Source organism: Bufo bufo, chromosome 9, assembly GCF_905171765.1.
Source record: "Bufo bufo chromosome 9, aBufBuf1.1, whole genome shotgun sequence".
NCBI lineage: Eukaryota > Metazoa > Chordata > Amphibia > Anura > Bufonidae > Bufo > Bufo bufo.
Window position 1 is genome coordinate 75041031 of NC_053397.1, and position 14055 is coordinate 75055085.

Consider the following 14055-nt stretch of genomic DNA (forward strand, 5'->3'; position numbering starts at 1 on the left):
GCAGCTATTGCTAATTGACACCTTGAGAATTAGCATGGCTGTCATAGCGGATCCGGGACAGCTCTTACTGGGAGTAGTCAAAGTGCTGGGTGGGTGACTACTCCCCATGTTCCAGGCTGGGTTTTGCCAGGCAAAAAAACCAGCTAGCACTGCCAGATGTGCTCAGGAGTCTGTGTGCTGTGAACTGAGGGCTGTGCTGGGATTTGAGGTTTGAGCCGGGCTGGAGGACTCAGGCCTCTCTAAAGGTGAACAGGCCTCCTATGGACTTGATGAGGCTGAACTGCTAACAGGGTGTGAATTAACACCCAGGAGAAAAGGTGACTTTTATTGTTTATGGACTTTCCTTCTGTGTGAACAAACACCAAGACACATGCGTTTTGTAAGGCTGGGTTCACACGAGCGGATGCCGTGCGTGGCATCCGCTCCGTGAAAGAGTGCCAAGACCCGATGCAGACTGCAGAGGCACGGAGCATTAACATGACTGATAATGCTCCGTGCCTCTCTGTGACCTCTTTACTACGAAATCACAGTGACAACTGTGATTTCGTAGTAAAGAGGTCACAGAGAGGCACGGAGCATTATCAGTCATGTTAATGCTCCGTGCCTCTGCAGTCTGCATCGGGTCTTGGCACTCTTTCACGGAGCGGATGCCACGCACGGCATCCGCTCGTGTGAACCCAGCCTAATATAGCTTATCTGCATTTTGTTATACACCAATGTGTGAATAAACACTGCTGTTTGATTCAAGAACTGTGCACTTTGCCTCTACATCCGCTAGTCCTAACTACCAAAGCGAATCCCCACACCCCAAAAAGATTTTTTTTCCCATTATCCTATACTAGACATGGTAAATTTAATGGTGCCATTAAAAAATGCAACTTATCCTGCCAAAAATACTACCTTATATTTCTATATGGACGGAAAACTGAAAAAAGTTATGGCTATTGGAACGCGGGCAGGCAAAAATGAACATGGGCCTTGTACTTAAGGGGTTAAATAAAGTTCAGGAGGGAAGTGTTCTTAATAAGAAGTTAGGGCTCATGCACACGAACGTATTTTCTTTCCGTGTCCGTTTTTTTCGCAGACCGTATACGGAACCATTCACTTTAATTACTCTGTGTGCATTCTGTTTCCGTATGTCCGTATTTCCGTTCCGCAAAAAAATAGAACATGTCCTATTATTGTCCGCATTACGGACAAGGATAGTACTGTTCTATGAAGGGCCAACTGTTCCATTCAGCAAAATACGGAATGCACATGGATGTCATTCGTATTTTTTGCGGACCACAAAATACAAGCGGTCGTGTGCATGAGCCCTTTAACACATGAACAAGGGGGCACAATCTGAAATTAGCTGGGGGTAAGACCAGAAGCAGTATCAAGAAATATTATTTTACTATAAGAGTGGTTGAAGCCTGGAACAGACGGTGGTTTGTGGTTGGGAAATCTACAGTAAGCAAATTTAAACACGGGTATATCCAAATATAAAAATAAAAAAATGTAAGGGCATACTAGATGGACCATGTGGTCTTTTTCTGATGTCAACCTTCTATGTTTCTGTGAATTAGGGTCCATTCACACGTCCGTAGTGTATTGCGGATCCACAATACACCCGGCCGGCACCCCCATAGAACTGCCTATTCTTGTCCGCAATTACGGACAAGAATAGAACATGTTCTATTTTTTTCGTGAGCCGCGGACCAGAAGATCGGGGCTGCGCTCCGGAAATGCGGATGCGGACAGCACACTGTGTGCTGTCCGCATCTCTTCCGGCCCCATAGAGAATGAATGGGTCCGGATTCGTTCCGCAACGTTCTATGGGCGTGTGAATGGACCCTTAAAGGGGTTTTCCAAGACTTTTCTACTGATGACCTATCTTCTATCAGTGGGGGTGTAACTCACAGGACCCCCACCGATCAGCTGTTTAAGAAGTCAGCGGCACTTGCAGTAGCACTGTGACCTTCTTGCAGCTTTGCTTACGCCATGTGACGTTGCGTTTATCGGTCACATGGCCTAGGCGCAGCTCAGCCCTATTGAAGTGAATGGGGCTGAGCGAGATACCAGGCACAACCGCTGTCTAATGGATGGCACTGCGCTAGGTGAGCAGAGAGAAGGTCTTGGCGCTACTATGAATGCCAGTGCCTTTTCAAACAGCTGATCAGTGGGGGTGTCAGGGCAAAAACTTTTTCTGGGAGATAAAAATTGTGAGCACTGCAACCTCTTCCTCAGCCTGTGACGTCACATCCATCGGTCACATAGCCTTGGTGCAGCTCTGCCCCATTCAGTACCAAGCACGGTCACTATACAGAGTACAATGCTGCGCTTGGTATGCTATGAAGAGGCCACGGCTGATTGGCAGACATGCTGGGAGATGGACCCCCGTTGATCAAGAATTGATTACCTATCATGAGAATCGGTAATAAAATTTTTAACTCCTGGAAAACCCCTTGACCAGCGGTGCTCTGTAGTGCTGGTTTAGATCCAAGTTGCATGAGGGGGCTAGTGATAGACGTTTCTATTCATATCCAGCCATATGCTGGCAAAGGCCTGTGCTTATAGGAAGAGATACAGATCAGCTGCTGCGCAAATCTTCCGTCCGATACTTGTCTTACATTGTGTTTCTCCTTCATTACATTTGCAGCTTCCTCTCCTTATCTGCTCAGTCTATCATTGAGTGCAAAAACATGTTTGCAGTATCTGTACCTTGTGTAGAGATAGCAGAAGCCATTGTAGTGAAAGTGTCAGTAGATGAAGTGGTTAAGCATGAAGAAGCTATCTGTCTGCACGTCCTCCCCTCCGGTTACCTTCCTGCCTCTTCCTTTATCTCAGTATCTTTCAGAGGGACATTTTCATCTTTAGAAGGCAGGAGATGACATTTCCATGTTGGTGTATATGCCGTATAATTCTGTCTAAACCCAAAATTGTTGTTGATGAAATCGTCTTATGGGAAGATACAGGCAGCACCACCCTGTGCAGGTAGAAGAACGATCCAAGCACGATGCATTTAGTATTGTGTGCGTATCTTACATTTCATTGTTGGGACCGGTTCACATACACCGATCAGCCGTAAGATTGAAACTACCTATTGTGTACTATGAGGTTAGGCAGCAGGCTGTGAGGTACTGTGTATTCTGACACCGTTCAGCTATTGGTGCTACGGTAGACCAGATAGGCTAGACTTCACTCCCTAGATGTGCCACTAAGCCTTGGGTGCCCAGGACCCTTTCGTTCCTTGAACCACTTTTGGCAGATACTAACCTACAAGATCTGCCATTTTGGAGATGGTCTAGCTCACAATATGGCCCTTGTCAGAGTCGTTCAGATCCTTATGACTGCCCATTTTTCCTGATGTTTTACTTGCTACATCTCTGTGAACGTGATCCAGCCGGCTGGTCCGGCAGAGAACAGCCTGCTGGAGTTCACTAGATCCGGCATTGCCTGATACTGGCTTTCTTCACTGATTGAACACTTTCCAGCATGAGTGTTGGGCTTTAGCAGGAGAAAAAAAAAAGTTGTATTAGAGTCTATGGGGTCCAGCATTGAACGGCAGTATCCAGTCCAATACCCTGAACTCCGCCAAGCTGTTCTCCGACGGATCAGGCTACTGGAGGTGTGAACGTAGCCTAACACTGTATATCCCAATGGATTGGTGCCACTTGATAATCCGTGTCGTTCACTGTTTTCATTTTATGACTGATCAGCGGATACACAGCAGAGGAAAAATGCTGTACATGTTTCCCATCCAGTCTGAAGAAAATTAAACTATTGATACATGCCACTGAATAATTATTCAGTTCATTCATGTTATTATAAAGGCTGGAATCACACGTGCAGTTTTGGTGCAGTGGCGGATTTGTTGTCTGGAAAATGCATCTAACCGGAGCTGCTTCTGCTGCATCTGATCAGACTTAAGATAAATGGGATAATCGCTGAAATTTCTGGAACAAATACACATGTTAAAAGGGTTTTCCGGGAGCATAATATTGTTGAGGTGTTCTCAGCAACCCCACCGATCAGCTGCTTGAAGAGGCCATGGCACCTGAGCCTTTTCAAATAAGTGATTGGTGGCAGTGCCGGGTGTCAAACCTCCCCTGACCAGATATTGATGACCTACTGTATCCTAACAATAGGTATCAATACTCTACTCCTGGAAAACCCCTTAATTATCTTTTTTAATCAGACATATGACTTTTGTTGCATTCACCGTAATGTACAACTTCTGGGGGAACCTTTTCCTCAAGAATTTTTATGAAGTTAAAGTAGTTTGTCCAACCAATGCTGATATCAGACTGTGTAGGAACAATGTCAGGGTGTGTATGGACAGACCCCCAACTGGTAACAGCCAATTGATAATTTATTCAAAATATTAAGGGAGGAATAACAGAGGAACAACACAACGTAGAATTCTGAGAAAATACGATCTAGAATTGTAATTTACTAAAGTAGACATGTCAGGACAGAAGACGTGTCTTAGGGCTCATGCACACAAACTTATTTTCTTTCCGCTTCCGTTCCGGGGTTTTTTGCGGACTGTATGCGGAACCATTCACTTCAATGAGTCCGCACAAACAACAGAAGGTACTCCGTGTGCATTCCGTTTCTGTATTTCTGCTCCGCAAAAAAGTAGTGCATGTCCTATTGTTGTCCGCAACTAACGGTCCGAGGCCCCATTCTAGTCAATATTGCCCATATTGCTCATGTTGCTCATGTGTTTGGTGATTAATAAGTTACGGTTTCCGTTTCCGATCCACAAAAAACGGATCAAATACGGAAACCATACGGATATGTTTTGTGGAATAACGGAATGGAAGAGGACTTAAATCAGAGGGAAAAAAAACTCAGATGCGGAACAACGGATCTGTGAAAAAGGACCGCAAAAAAACAACGGTCGTGTGCATGAGCCCTTAGGGTGGTATTACACTGCCCGATCTTTGAGATATGCGGACGATTATCGGCCCATCAGCCGATCAATGAGCGTTTGCTTGTTCATCGACTGATCAGCTGCTCAGTTATATGGATCAGTTATCGGGAACGAGTGTTTGTTTCCCCCAATAATTGGCCTGAAATTGTGCAGTCTAATAGGGCCCTTATGGATCTCTTTTCGTATACACTCCTGCATTTAGTCAAAAAGTGCATGTGTGATTTGAAGTGTTGCTGTGAGTTGCTAAGAACATAGTTTTCTGAGGCTCATTTTCTAATATGTCGCTGTATTTTCATTTAGGTCCAACATTCACCCAGAATATGCCACCTCCAGTAATCATGAATTTAAGATGCATACATTTGAACGAGTTACATCCTGCAAAGTTTGTCAGATGCTGCTCAGGTAATTTATCTGATACTTCAGGCCTAATGGATATTACTTGCCATCTAATTGTATATAACAGGCTGCTGGGGTATGAGGGGTTCTGTTTACTGACATATGTTGTCCTGGATTTAACAGATTAGAGGCTACACCTTGGGGCAATATTTTTTACTAGTGCATTGTACTAATTTTTATTAGTGCATTGTACACAGTTAGAAAAACTGTTACCCCTTTTCTTCCTGTGCCCTACATGTACGGCGCTGGAGTGATGGACAAACGTGCGTGCAGTGGGCACCATGGCCGGCGGGTCTTCGCTGTTTCAAACCGATCGTGGTCATTAAAGCCTTTAGATGCCGTGATCACGGCATCTAAAGGGTTAAAAACAAAAGAAGCTTGCACTTCCAGGCTTCTTACCTGCATCCTCTGCGGCCAATGAGGATGCTTGTAATTGATTTCAATACGCTGGGTCTCTCTGAAAAGATCTAGGGTATTGAAGCTGCAATTCTTTTTTTGCCTAACATAAGAAATTACCAATTCTGTACCAATAAGGATATATAATAAACATAATGATACAGAAGAAAAATAAAAAAATACATAGTTTTGTAGCCTCAAACACGAGCTACAAAGCCGTAAAAAAAAAAAGTTAAAATATTAAAGTTTAAATCACCCCTTTTTCTGTAGAATAAAAAAATACATATATAACAAAAAATATTATAAAAATATAAAAAAACATTATGGGCATCATGCGTGTAAAACCGCCAGTACTATTAAAATATAAAAATATTTTTCCAATACGGCGAATGGCATAATGGGAAAAAGGGTCAAAATGGCCGATTCAACATTTTTACATCGCTTCTCTTACCCAAAAATTTGTTATAAAATGTGATCAAAAAGTCACACACACTCCAAAATGGTATCAATTAAAAACTACAGATAGTCCTGCAAAAAATAAGCCCCTAGACAGCCGAATAGATATAACTATAAAAAAGTTATGGGGGTCAGAGTAGGTGAAGTAAAAAAAAATATATATATTTTTTAAAGTTTTAATTTTTTTTTACACTATTTAGACATGAAAAACCTATGCATATGTGGTATCGTTGCAATCGTGCTGACCCAGAGATTGAAAGGCACAGCCACAAAGGGAACACCGTGGGAACAAAACCTGTAAAATGGTGAAGGAATTGCATTTTTTTTTCCAATTACACCCCATTTGGAATATTGTATGCCATATTAACTGGTGGCATTAGAAAGTACAACTTGTCCCACAAAAAATAAGCCCTCATATGGATATGTGAACAGAAAAATAAAAAAGTTATGGATTATAGGGAAGAAAAATGTAAACGCAAAAACGAAAAAAAAAAAAAAAAAAAACCTCCGGCATCCTAAGGGTTAAAAACAGAACGGGTCAATATTTTTAATAAAGGCCAATAGAAAATATGATTTCTCGCCCATTTTCCTTGGGGGACACAGAAGACCTTGGTATAGCTCAGCTCCCTAGGAGGCGTGACACTAAGTGAAAACTGTTAAGCCCCTCCTCCAGCAGCTATACCCTCAGCTTGGAGAGAGAGACTGCCAGTTTTTGCTTAGTGTCCAAGGAGGCAAGACACTCCCTGCTGTTTTCTCCTTGCTGTTTAATTTTTGATTTTTACCTTTTTCTTTTTCTTCCAGACCATCAGGGACAACAGAGACGCAATAGACCTCTCTGTTTCTCCCGGGGTCGAGCTGCGCCAGTGCCGGTCACCCGCACTGCTGCCTCCCCCACAGAAGGCAAGGTGGACCAGGGCAGTCTAGCTCCCCTGCGTCCCGCCAGTGCAAGGGTCGCCCGCACGCCAAGTCCCTTTTCCAGCGTCCTGCCACTACGGTGCCAGTAGCTGAAGGGGCGACCCTGCTGGAACGGACCGAGGGTGAAGACGGCTGATGGTGAGAGAGTGGCTTCTCCAGCTCTACGTCCAGCCTCCCACCCTCCGTCTCCTGCGTGCCTGACCCCATACTGTGCCTCTGGACCCTTCCCTGCTGGACCTAGGCTGGCCCATGGGGTGCCGCAGGGCGACAATCTGCTCCCTCTCCTCCCCTCCTGGCCTCCATAGGACATTGCAGCTGGCTGTCTCCCCACCGCTAGCTGCAGAATGCTGCAACATAGGTTCAGCCACATTGTCTCCCTTCTCCTGCCGGCGTCCCTCCTCTATCCGCCCGGGCACCCGGTCTCAGGGTCCCCCCATCCCCTTACCGGTGCGCTGATCAGGGCCTGGGGCCCGTTCCTGACGGCTGTGGCGTAAGGCCTCGCCTCCGACCCGCGGGGTGGGCACCAGCGGCCGGCATGGACATGCGTCCACTCAGGCTCAGGTCCCGGCGGTACCTCGAATACTGTGCGGCCCCGGTCAGCCGGGTGCCGCAAAAATTTAGGCCCCGGCTTCACTGTCTACTAGGCCGCACAGAGGCCGGCTAAAATTCCGGCCTCTGTTGGAGGGAGCGGGAACTTCTCCAGGCGCGAATTCTTCCCGCCTGGAGGTTCCCCCGCCCCCAGGGGATCGCAGTGCCGCCCCCCCCAGGCTGGATCCCTGTTAACCCTTTGGGTACCGGCGGCTCCCAATGGCCCTGTATGGCTGGCCCCCTTTTTTCATGCCTCTCAGAGAGGCTGTGCACCTGTATAGTGGCCCCCCTTTCTGCCTCAGAGAGGCTGTATTATAAATGGATTTCTTGTGAGCTGCGCAGGACGCCGCAGCCTCATCTCAGTAGTGCTGCCTGTATGCATGCCCCCCTTCCATAGGCGGCATGGTGTTGCGCTCCCCGGCTGTGGCGCTGGCCAGGTGCATGTTCCCCTTCTAGGCGGTTTTCTTGCCCTCGCCGGGATACAGCGCTAGCCAAGTGCATGCGGCCCTTTCTGTAGGCAGAATTCGCATCCTCTCCAGTTATGGTGCCTGCCATGTGCATGACCCCCCTTCCTAGGTGGGATACTGCACTCTTCCTGGCTGCGGGCTGGCCTTGTGCATGACCCCCTTCTTAGGCGGAATACTGCACTCTCACCGGATACGGTGCTGGCCATGTGCACGACCCCCTTCCATAGAGGAACGCTGCACTCTCACTGGATTCGCTGCCGGCCATGTGCGTGACCCCCTTCTATAGGCGGAATACTGCACTCTCACCGGATACGGTGCTGGCCATGTGCACGACCCCCTTCGATAGGGGAACGCTGCACTCTCACTGGATTCGCTGCCGGCCATGTGCGTGACCCCCTTCCATAGGCGGAACGCTGCACTCTCACTGGATTCGCTGACGGCCATGTGCATGACCCCCTTCCATAGGCGGAATACTGCACTCTCACCGGATACGGTGCTGGCCATGTGCACGACCTCCTTACATAGGCGGAACGCTGCACTCCCACTGGATTTGTTGCCGGCCATGTGCATGACCCCTTCCATAAGCGGTATGCTGCACTCTCATTGGATTCACTGCCGGCCTTGGGCATGCCTCCTTCCCTCAGGCGCATGCATACACTCTCACTGACTGGGGTTGTTCTCTCGCCAGTAAGTTACTGGCCATGTGCATGACCCCCTTCCATGGCGGGGTGCTTGCAACTCTCACTGGATCCGCTGCCGCCCATATGCATGACCCCCCTTTCGGTGTACCGCACTCTCACTGGTTTCGCTGCCGGCCATGGGCATGTCTCCTTTCCTCAGGCGACATACACACACTCTCACTGACTGTGTTTGTTCTCTCGCCAGTACGTTGCTGGCCATGTGCATGACCCCCATCCATGGTGGGGTGCTCGCACTCTCCCTGGTTGCGATGCTTGCCATGTGCATGACCCCCCCTTTCTGGGCGGCATACTGCACTCTCTCCGGATACGTTGCTAGCCATGAGCATGGCATCTAACATGGGTGGAATGCTTGCACTCCCCTTGGATACGGTGCTGGCCTTGTACGTGACCACCCCTCATTCCATGGGCGGAATTTTGCACGCTCACGAGATTCACGGCTGTCCTTGTATATGCTGTGCTGGACTTGTACATGTCCCCCTTCATGGCGGAGTAGTTTCACTCTCACGGAATTCGGTGTTGGGTGGGTTATTGCACACTCACTTAATGCTAGGATAACCCTGTGCATATCCCCCTTTCACTAGATGGACCTCCTGTGTTCCTGCTGGATACTGTGTGCCCATGTGCATGGCCCTCTTCTGGGCGGAATATGGAAGTTCCTACTTTTCTGAAGTAAGTACTGGCCTTGGGCATCACCCCCTTTTGGGGCGGGCCTTTGCACTCTTGCCGACTGCAGTGTTTGCCAGGTACATTTCCCCCTTTTCTGGGCGGACTGCTTGCGTTCCATCGCATGCCATACTAGTCTTGTGCATAACTCCCTTTCAGGTTGCACTTTGCACTTCCGTAGATTCTGTGGGACTGTGTGGCTGGCCCTCTTCGCTGAGTGACTATTTTGCAGTGAGCGGACGTTCTTGTGCGCTCTGTGCGTTGTTTGGGCCGTGTATGCCTTCTCCTCCCGTAGGTGGGTTGGCCTTCTCACTGCTTACGGGGTTGCTCGTACGTATGCCTCCCTGCTTCCTGCGGCATACTTGTTTCTCTTGGGATACGATGCTTGAGGCAAGCCTTGCACTCTTCTCTGAAGAGATCTTTCTGTCCACCTGACCCGGACGGGCTCTACTTGCTCTCTACTGCACCGAGCTGGGTGGTACTCATTCTCTGGTTTGGATTGTATATTGCGGTTCCGTTGTGACGGTATCCACCATGTTCGTTGGCCCTTCCACCTGGGGAGTGTTCGTGGTTCCTAGATGCGTACCCATTCGTCCCCCTGCGGCATTGCTTCCCTGCGCAAGCGGTCACATGATCGAGAGTGCTGTCTGCAGCGCCCCTCGAATTCTACGTTGGCTCTGGCGGGACTACGGTTCCCTCGCCTACTACCATTCCTCCTCTTCGGAGGCAGTCTAGTATGAGTCCTTCCTGTTGGCGCCCTCTGCGCTTCAGTCTGATCTGCTACCAGGTTCGGGCCGCTCTTCTCGGGAAGGTCACCCAACTTCTCTTGGGTGCTCGATTACCCAGGTCTGGGGGACCTCCACTTTGGGTTCTTCAGGGTATTCGCCTTCTGCGAGGTGGTGAGCCGGGCGTCTCACAGAGTAGCGGGGGTTCTGCGTTTGAGCTGTCCTATAGCTTCCCTGTTGCCCACTCCTCCTTTCAGTTGGAGGGGGTTCTGCCGGCCTCTGTCTCGCCTGCTTTTTCTCGCCGGCTCTGTTTTGACTCCCGCTCGGGACAGATCACTCCGATGTGGCTTCTGCCCCGGCCAGGCTTCAGAGGCTGTTCCTTCACTGCCCTCCCCTCTGAGGAGAACATGGTTGTTCACGTGGATGGTTCCGGTGTTCCTTGTGGCCTCGTTCTGTCTCCCTCGTTCACACTGGCTGTACTAGCTGTGTGCCTATTTACCGGGTCTACCGCGTTCTGCCCTCCCGCTGGGTGCAGATAGCTTTTTCCGTCCTGGGCAATGGTCCTGCTGTGGACTTACCTTCTCGGTAACTTGGGAGGACTACTTCGGTCAAGATTGTCCTTAGATCCCCCACACCGGGACTGTAGAACACCTTCCTGTGGTGGCTACATCGACATTAGCCTGTCTTGTCCTGGCATCTGTCGGATGCTGGGCGGACCCTTTCGGTTCCTTCCGTCTGTCCTTCTGCTCCCCCAACTCGGGGGCTGACGGGACCAGTTTTGCCGACCCTTCTGCCCGTGTCACTGGTCTGCGCCTGATCGCATTGGGTTTTCTCCCGCCTGCGGGCACGCTAGTGTTCGCTCCCGGCTGTGCTTCGTCCATGATCTGTTGTCGGACTTAGGGTTCTTACCTGGGGTTCTGTGGGAAGCTGGGCATTCCCCCACTCTGCCTTTCTCTCCCCATGGTTCTGTCTTTCTCCAGTCCGGCCTGGACCTGGGACTGGGACTCTGTTACTTGAAGTGTCAAGTGTCGGCGCTGTCTTTCCTCTTCCAGCGTTCCCTGGCCCTCTGGGCCTGTCAAGACCTTCTTCCAGGGAGTGGCTCTTTGGTTCCTCTGTACCGTCCACCGGTACCGCCCTGGGAATTACATACTGAGCTCTCGGCGCTCCAATCTTTCCCTTGGAGCCGTTACAGAAGTTCTCTCTACTCCTTCTGTCCTGTACGGTTGTGTTTCTGTAGCCATCGTGTCTCTGACGGGTGTCCGAATGGCGGCCCTTCTTGTTCCGAGCCTTCTGTCCTTCCCCAGGACAGGGCTGTTCTTCATCCCGTCCCTTCCTTCCTTCTAAGGTGGTATCTGCCTTTCATCTCAACGAGGCTATCGTCCTCCCCTTCCCACCCCCGGGAACGGACACTTCACCGATTTGGACGTTGTTTGGGCCTTGCAGTTTTTACTTGGAGATCTCCGACTCTTGTCGACGCTCGGTCTCTTGGGTTTCCAGGAGGTCCGCGCAAAGGTTTGACGGCCTCCAGGGTGGCTTTCCTCCGCTTTATCAGAATGGCTGTTGCTCAGTTTACCGCACCAAGGGCAGGGTTCTGCCTTTGATGTCACCGTTCATTTCACCAGAGTGGTCGGTACCTCCTGGGCCAGAGGCATTGGGCTTCTGCCATGCAATTGTGCAAGGCGGCCACTGGTCTTCCTTGCACGCTTTACCGAGTTCTACAGGGTGCATACTCGGGCTTCGGCGGATGCTGCCTTGGGCCGCCTGGTTTGCAGGCGGCGGTTCCTTGATGCCTTCGGGTGCTACGCCTTGGTGCTGTGGTCCCTCCCCTCTTGGACTGCTCTCGAACGTCCCAAGGTTTTCTGTGTCCCCCAAGGAAAATGGGCGAGAAAACGAGATTTTTGTATAACTTACCAGTAAAATCTCTTTCTCGCTCTTCCTTGGGGGACACAGCACCCACCCATTCATTGTTTTTTTTCTACACGGTTTCCGAATATGTTTTGCCCGTTGGGTAGTTGGCTTGTTGGTTCCACTTGTTGGACTTTGCCTTTTCTCACTACTTGGACATGCAACTGGCAGTCTCTCTCTCCAGGCTGAGGGTATAGCTGCTGGAGGAGGGGCTTAACAGTTTTCACTTAGTGTCACGCCTCCTAGAGAGCTGAGCTATACCAAGGTCTTCTGTGTCCCCCAAGGAAGAGCGAGAAAGAGATTTTACTGGTAAGTTATACAAAAATCTCGTTTTTTTGCCCAAAATGAGTAAAATACAGTCATAAAGAAATATTGCCTCCGAAGGTGTACAAAGCCTGGAGGAACAGGACGATACCAGAGCGCAAGGGAGCATGATTCTGGACACATTATTGGTCCCTGTGTAATGAAGTCAGGCAGCACAGCGTACTGGTTGAGGGGTGCTCGGTTTGTGTGGAGGTAATCCCAAAATCAGAAGAATGAAAGAAAACCGGCACTCCCAAAAATCTTTGCTGGTGATAGATTTATTGGTCACTCATATGACGCGCGGCGTTTCGGCACTCACAGGTGCCTTTATATACTCATACTGCTGCTCACTTCTTGTTTGAAAAAGGCACCTGTGAGTGCCGAAACGCCGCGCATTATATGAGTGACCAATAAATCTATCACCAGCAAAGATTTTTGGGAGTGCCGGTTTTCTTTCATTCTTCACATTATTGGTCCCTATCTGAATGGGCTCCTGATATATATGACCGTGTCTGATGCTAAGTGGGATGTATCTGATTGGTCCCCTTGGTTCCTTGCACCTATCAGTATCTGCGCTATCTGGTACTGTATCCTCCATCTGTATCATAAGTATATCATAATACATCATAATTATCTTAATTCTACTATGACGGTTTACCCCCTGATGAACCTAAAAATAGGGGAAACGCGTCGGGGTGTTTGTTTTAATAAGCCTGGGAGCGTATAGCTATCTTGACGCCTCCGAGGGGCTTTTTTATGGTGCCATAGGTGTGACCTACACCTTCACACCATATGTTTTTCTGTTTTTCCATCTACATGGGCTGTTGTCAATACAGACGATAATTAACCTGTGACACAAGCTATATCCGTCTTTTTCACGGGGTACCGGTATATTGGTCATTGAGAGGAGGGTGTACGTAGGGCAGCCAGTCCAGGTTCGAGGACAGGGAGTCTCCACCACTAGGGGACGTCCCTGGGCTGAGGCTTTACAAAGGGTGAGTACAGGGATAGGAATAACACTCCAATACTCCCCATCACTGCCCTGTGTACACCAACCATCGTAACCATATCAATGGTTGGCTACCCTGTATAAGTATCTATTATTATTTTTTTGATTATCATTTGTTTCACAGATATTCACTGGTGAACCACGGAAGTGGTACTATTTTATGAGTATAACTAAGTAAAAGTTAAGTTTTAAGAGGGTCAATTTTGCTGGAACACTGTGTACAAAGCCTTTAACCCCTTAAGGACTTAGGACGTACCGGTACGCCATGTTTGCCGAGTCCTTAAGGACTCAGGGTGTACCGGTACGTCCTAAGTTTAAAACTAGATTGCGGCGTTGCCTCACAAAAAGTGTAATATAGAGCAACCAAAAATCATATGTACCCTAAACTAGTACCAACAATACTGCCACCCTATCCCGTAGTTTCTAAAAGTTTGTACTCTAGGGGTGCATCAGGGGGGCTTCAAATGTGACATGGTGTCAAAATATGTATTATAGAAGTAGAGAAATTGAAACTTGGAAATTTGCATTTTTTTTACCAATTTTTGGTAAATTTGGTATTTTTTTATAAATAGAAATGAAATTTTTTTACTTCATTTTACCAGTGTCATGA

General features: G+C 48.7%; 1 protein-coding gene across 2 annotated transcripts in view; it reads left to right on the forward strand.

Annotated features, from left to right (window-relative positions):
• VAV3 (vav guanine nucleotide exchange factor 3) overlaps window positions 1–14055 on the forward strand; it is a 259355-nt gene that overhangs the window by 187788 nt on the left and 57512 nt on the right. For both annotated transcript variants that reach the window (XM_040408568.1, XM_040408569.1), the window contains exon 16: window positions 5222–5323. In XM_040408568.1, coding sequence (XP_040264502.1) covers window positions 5222–5323 — 102 coding nt within the window. The remainder of the gene's footprint in view (window positions 1–5221; window positions 5324–14055) is intronic.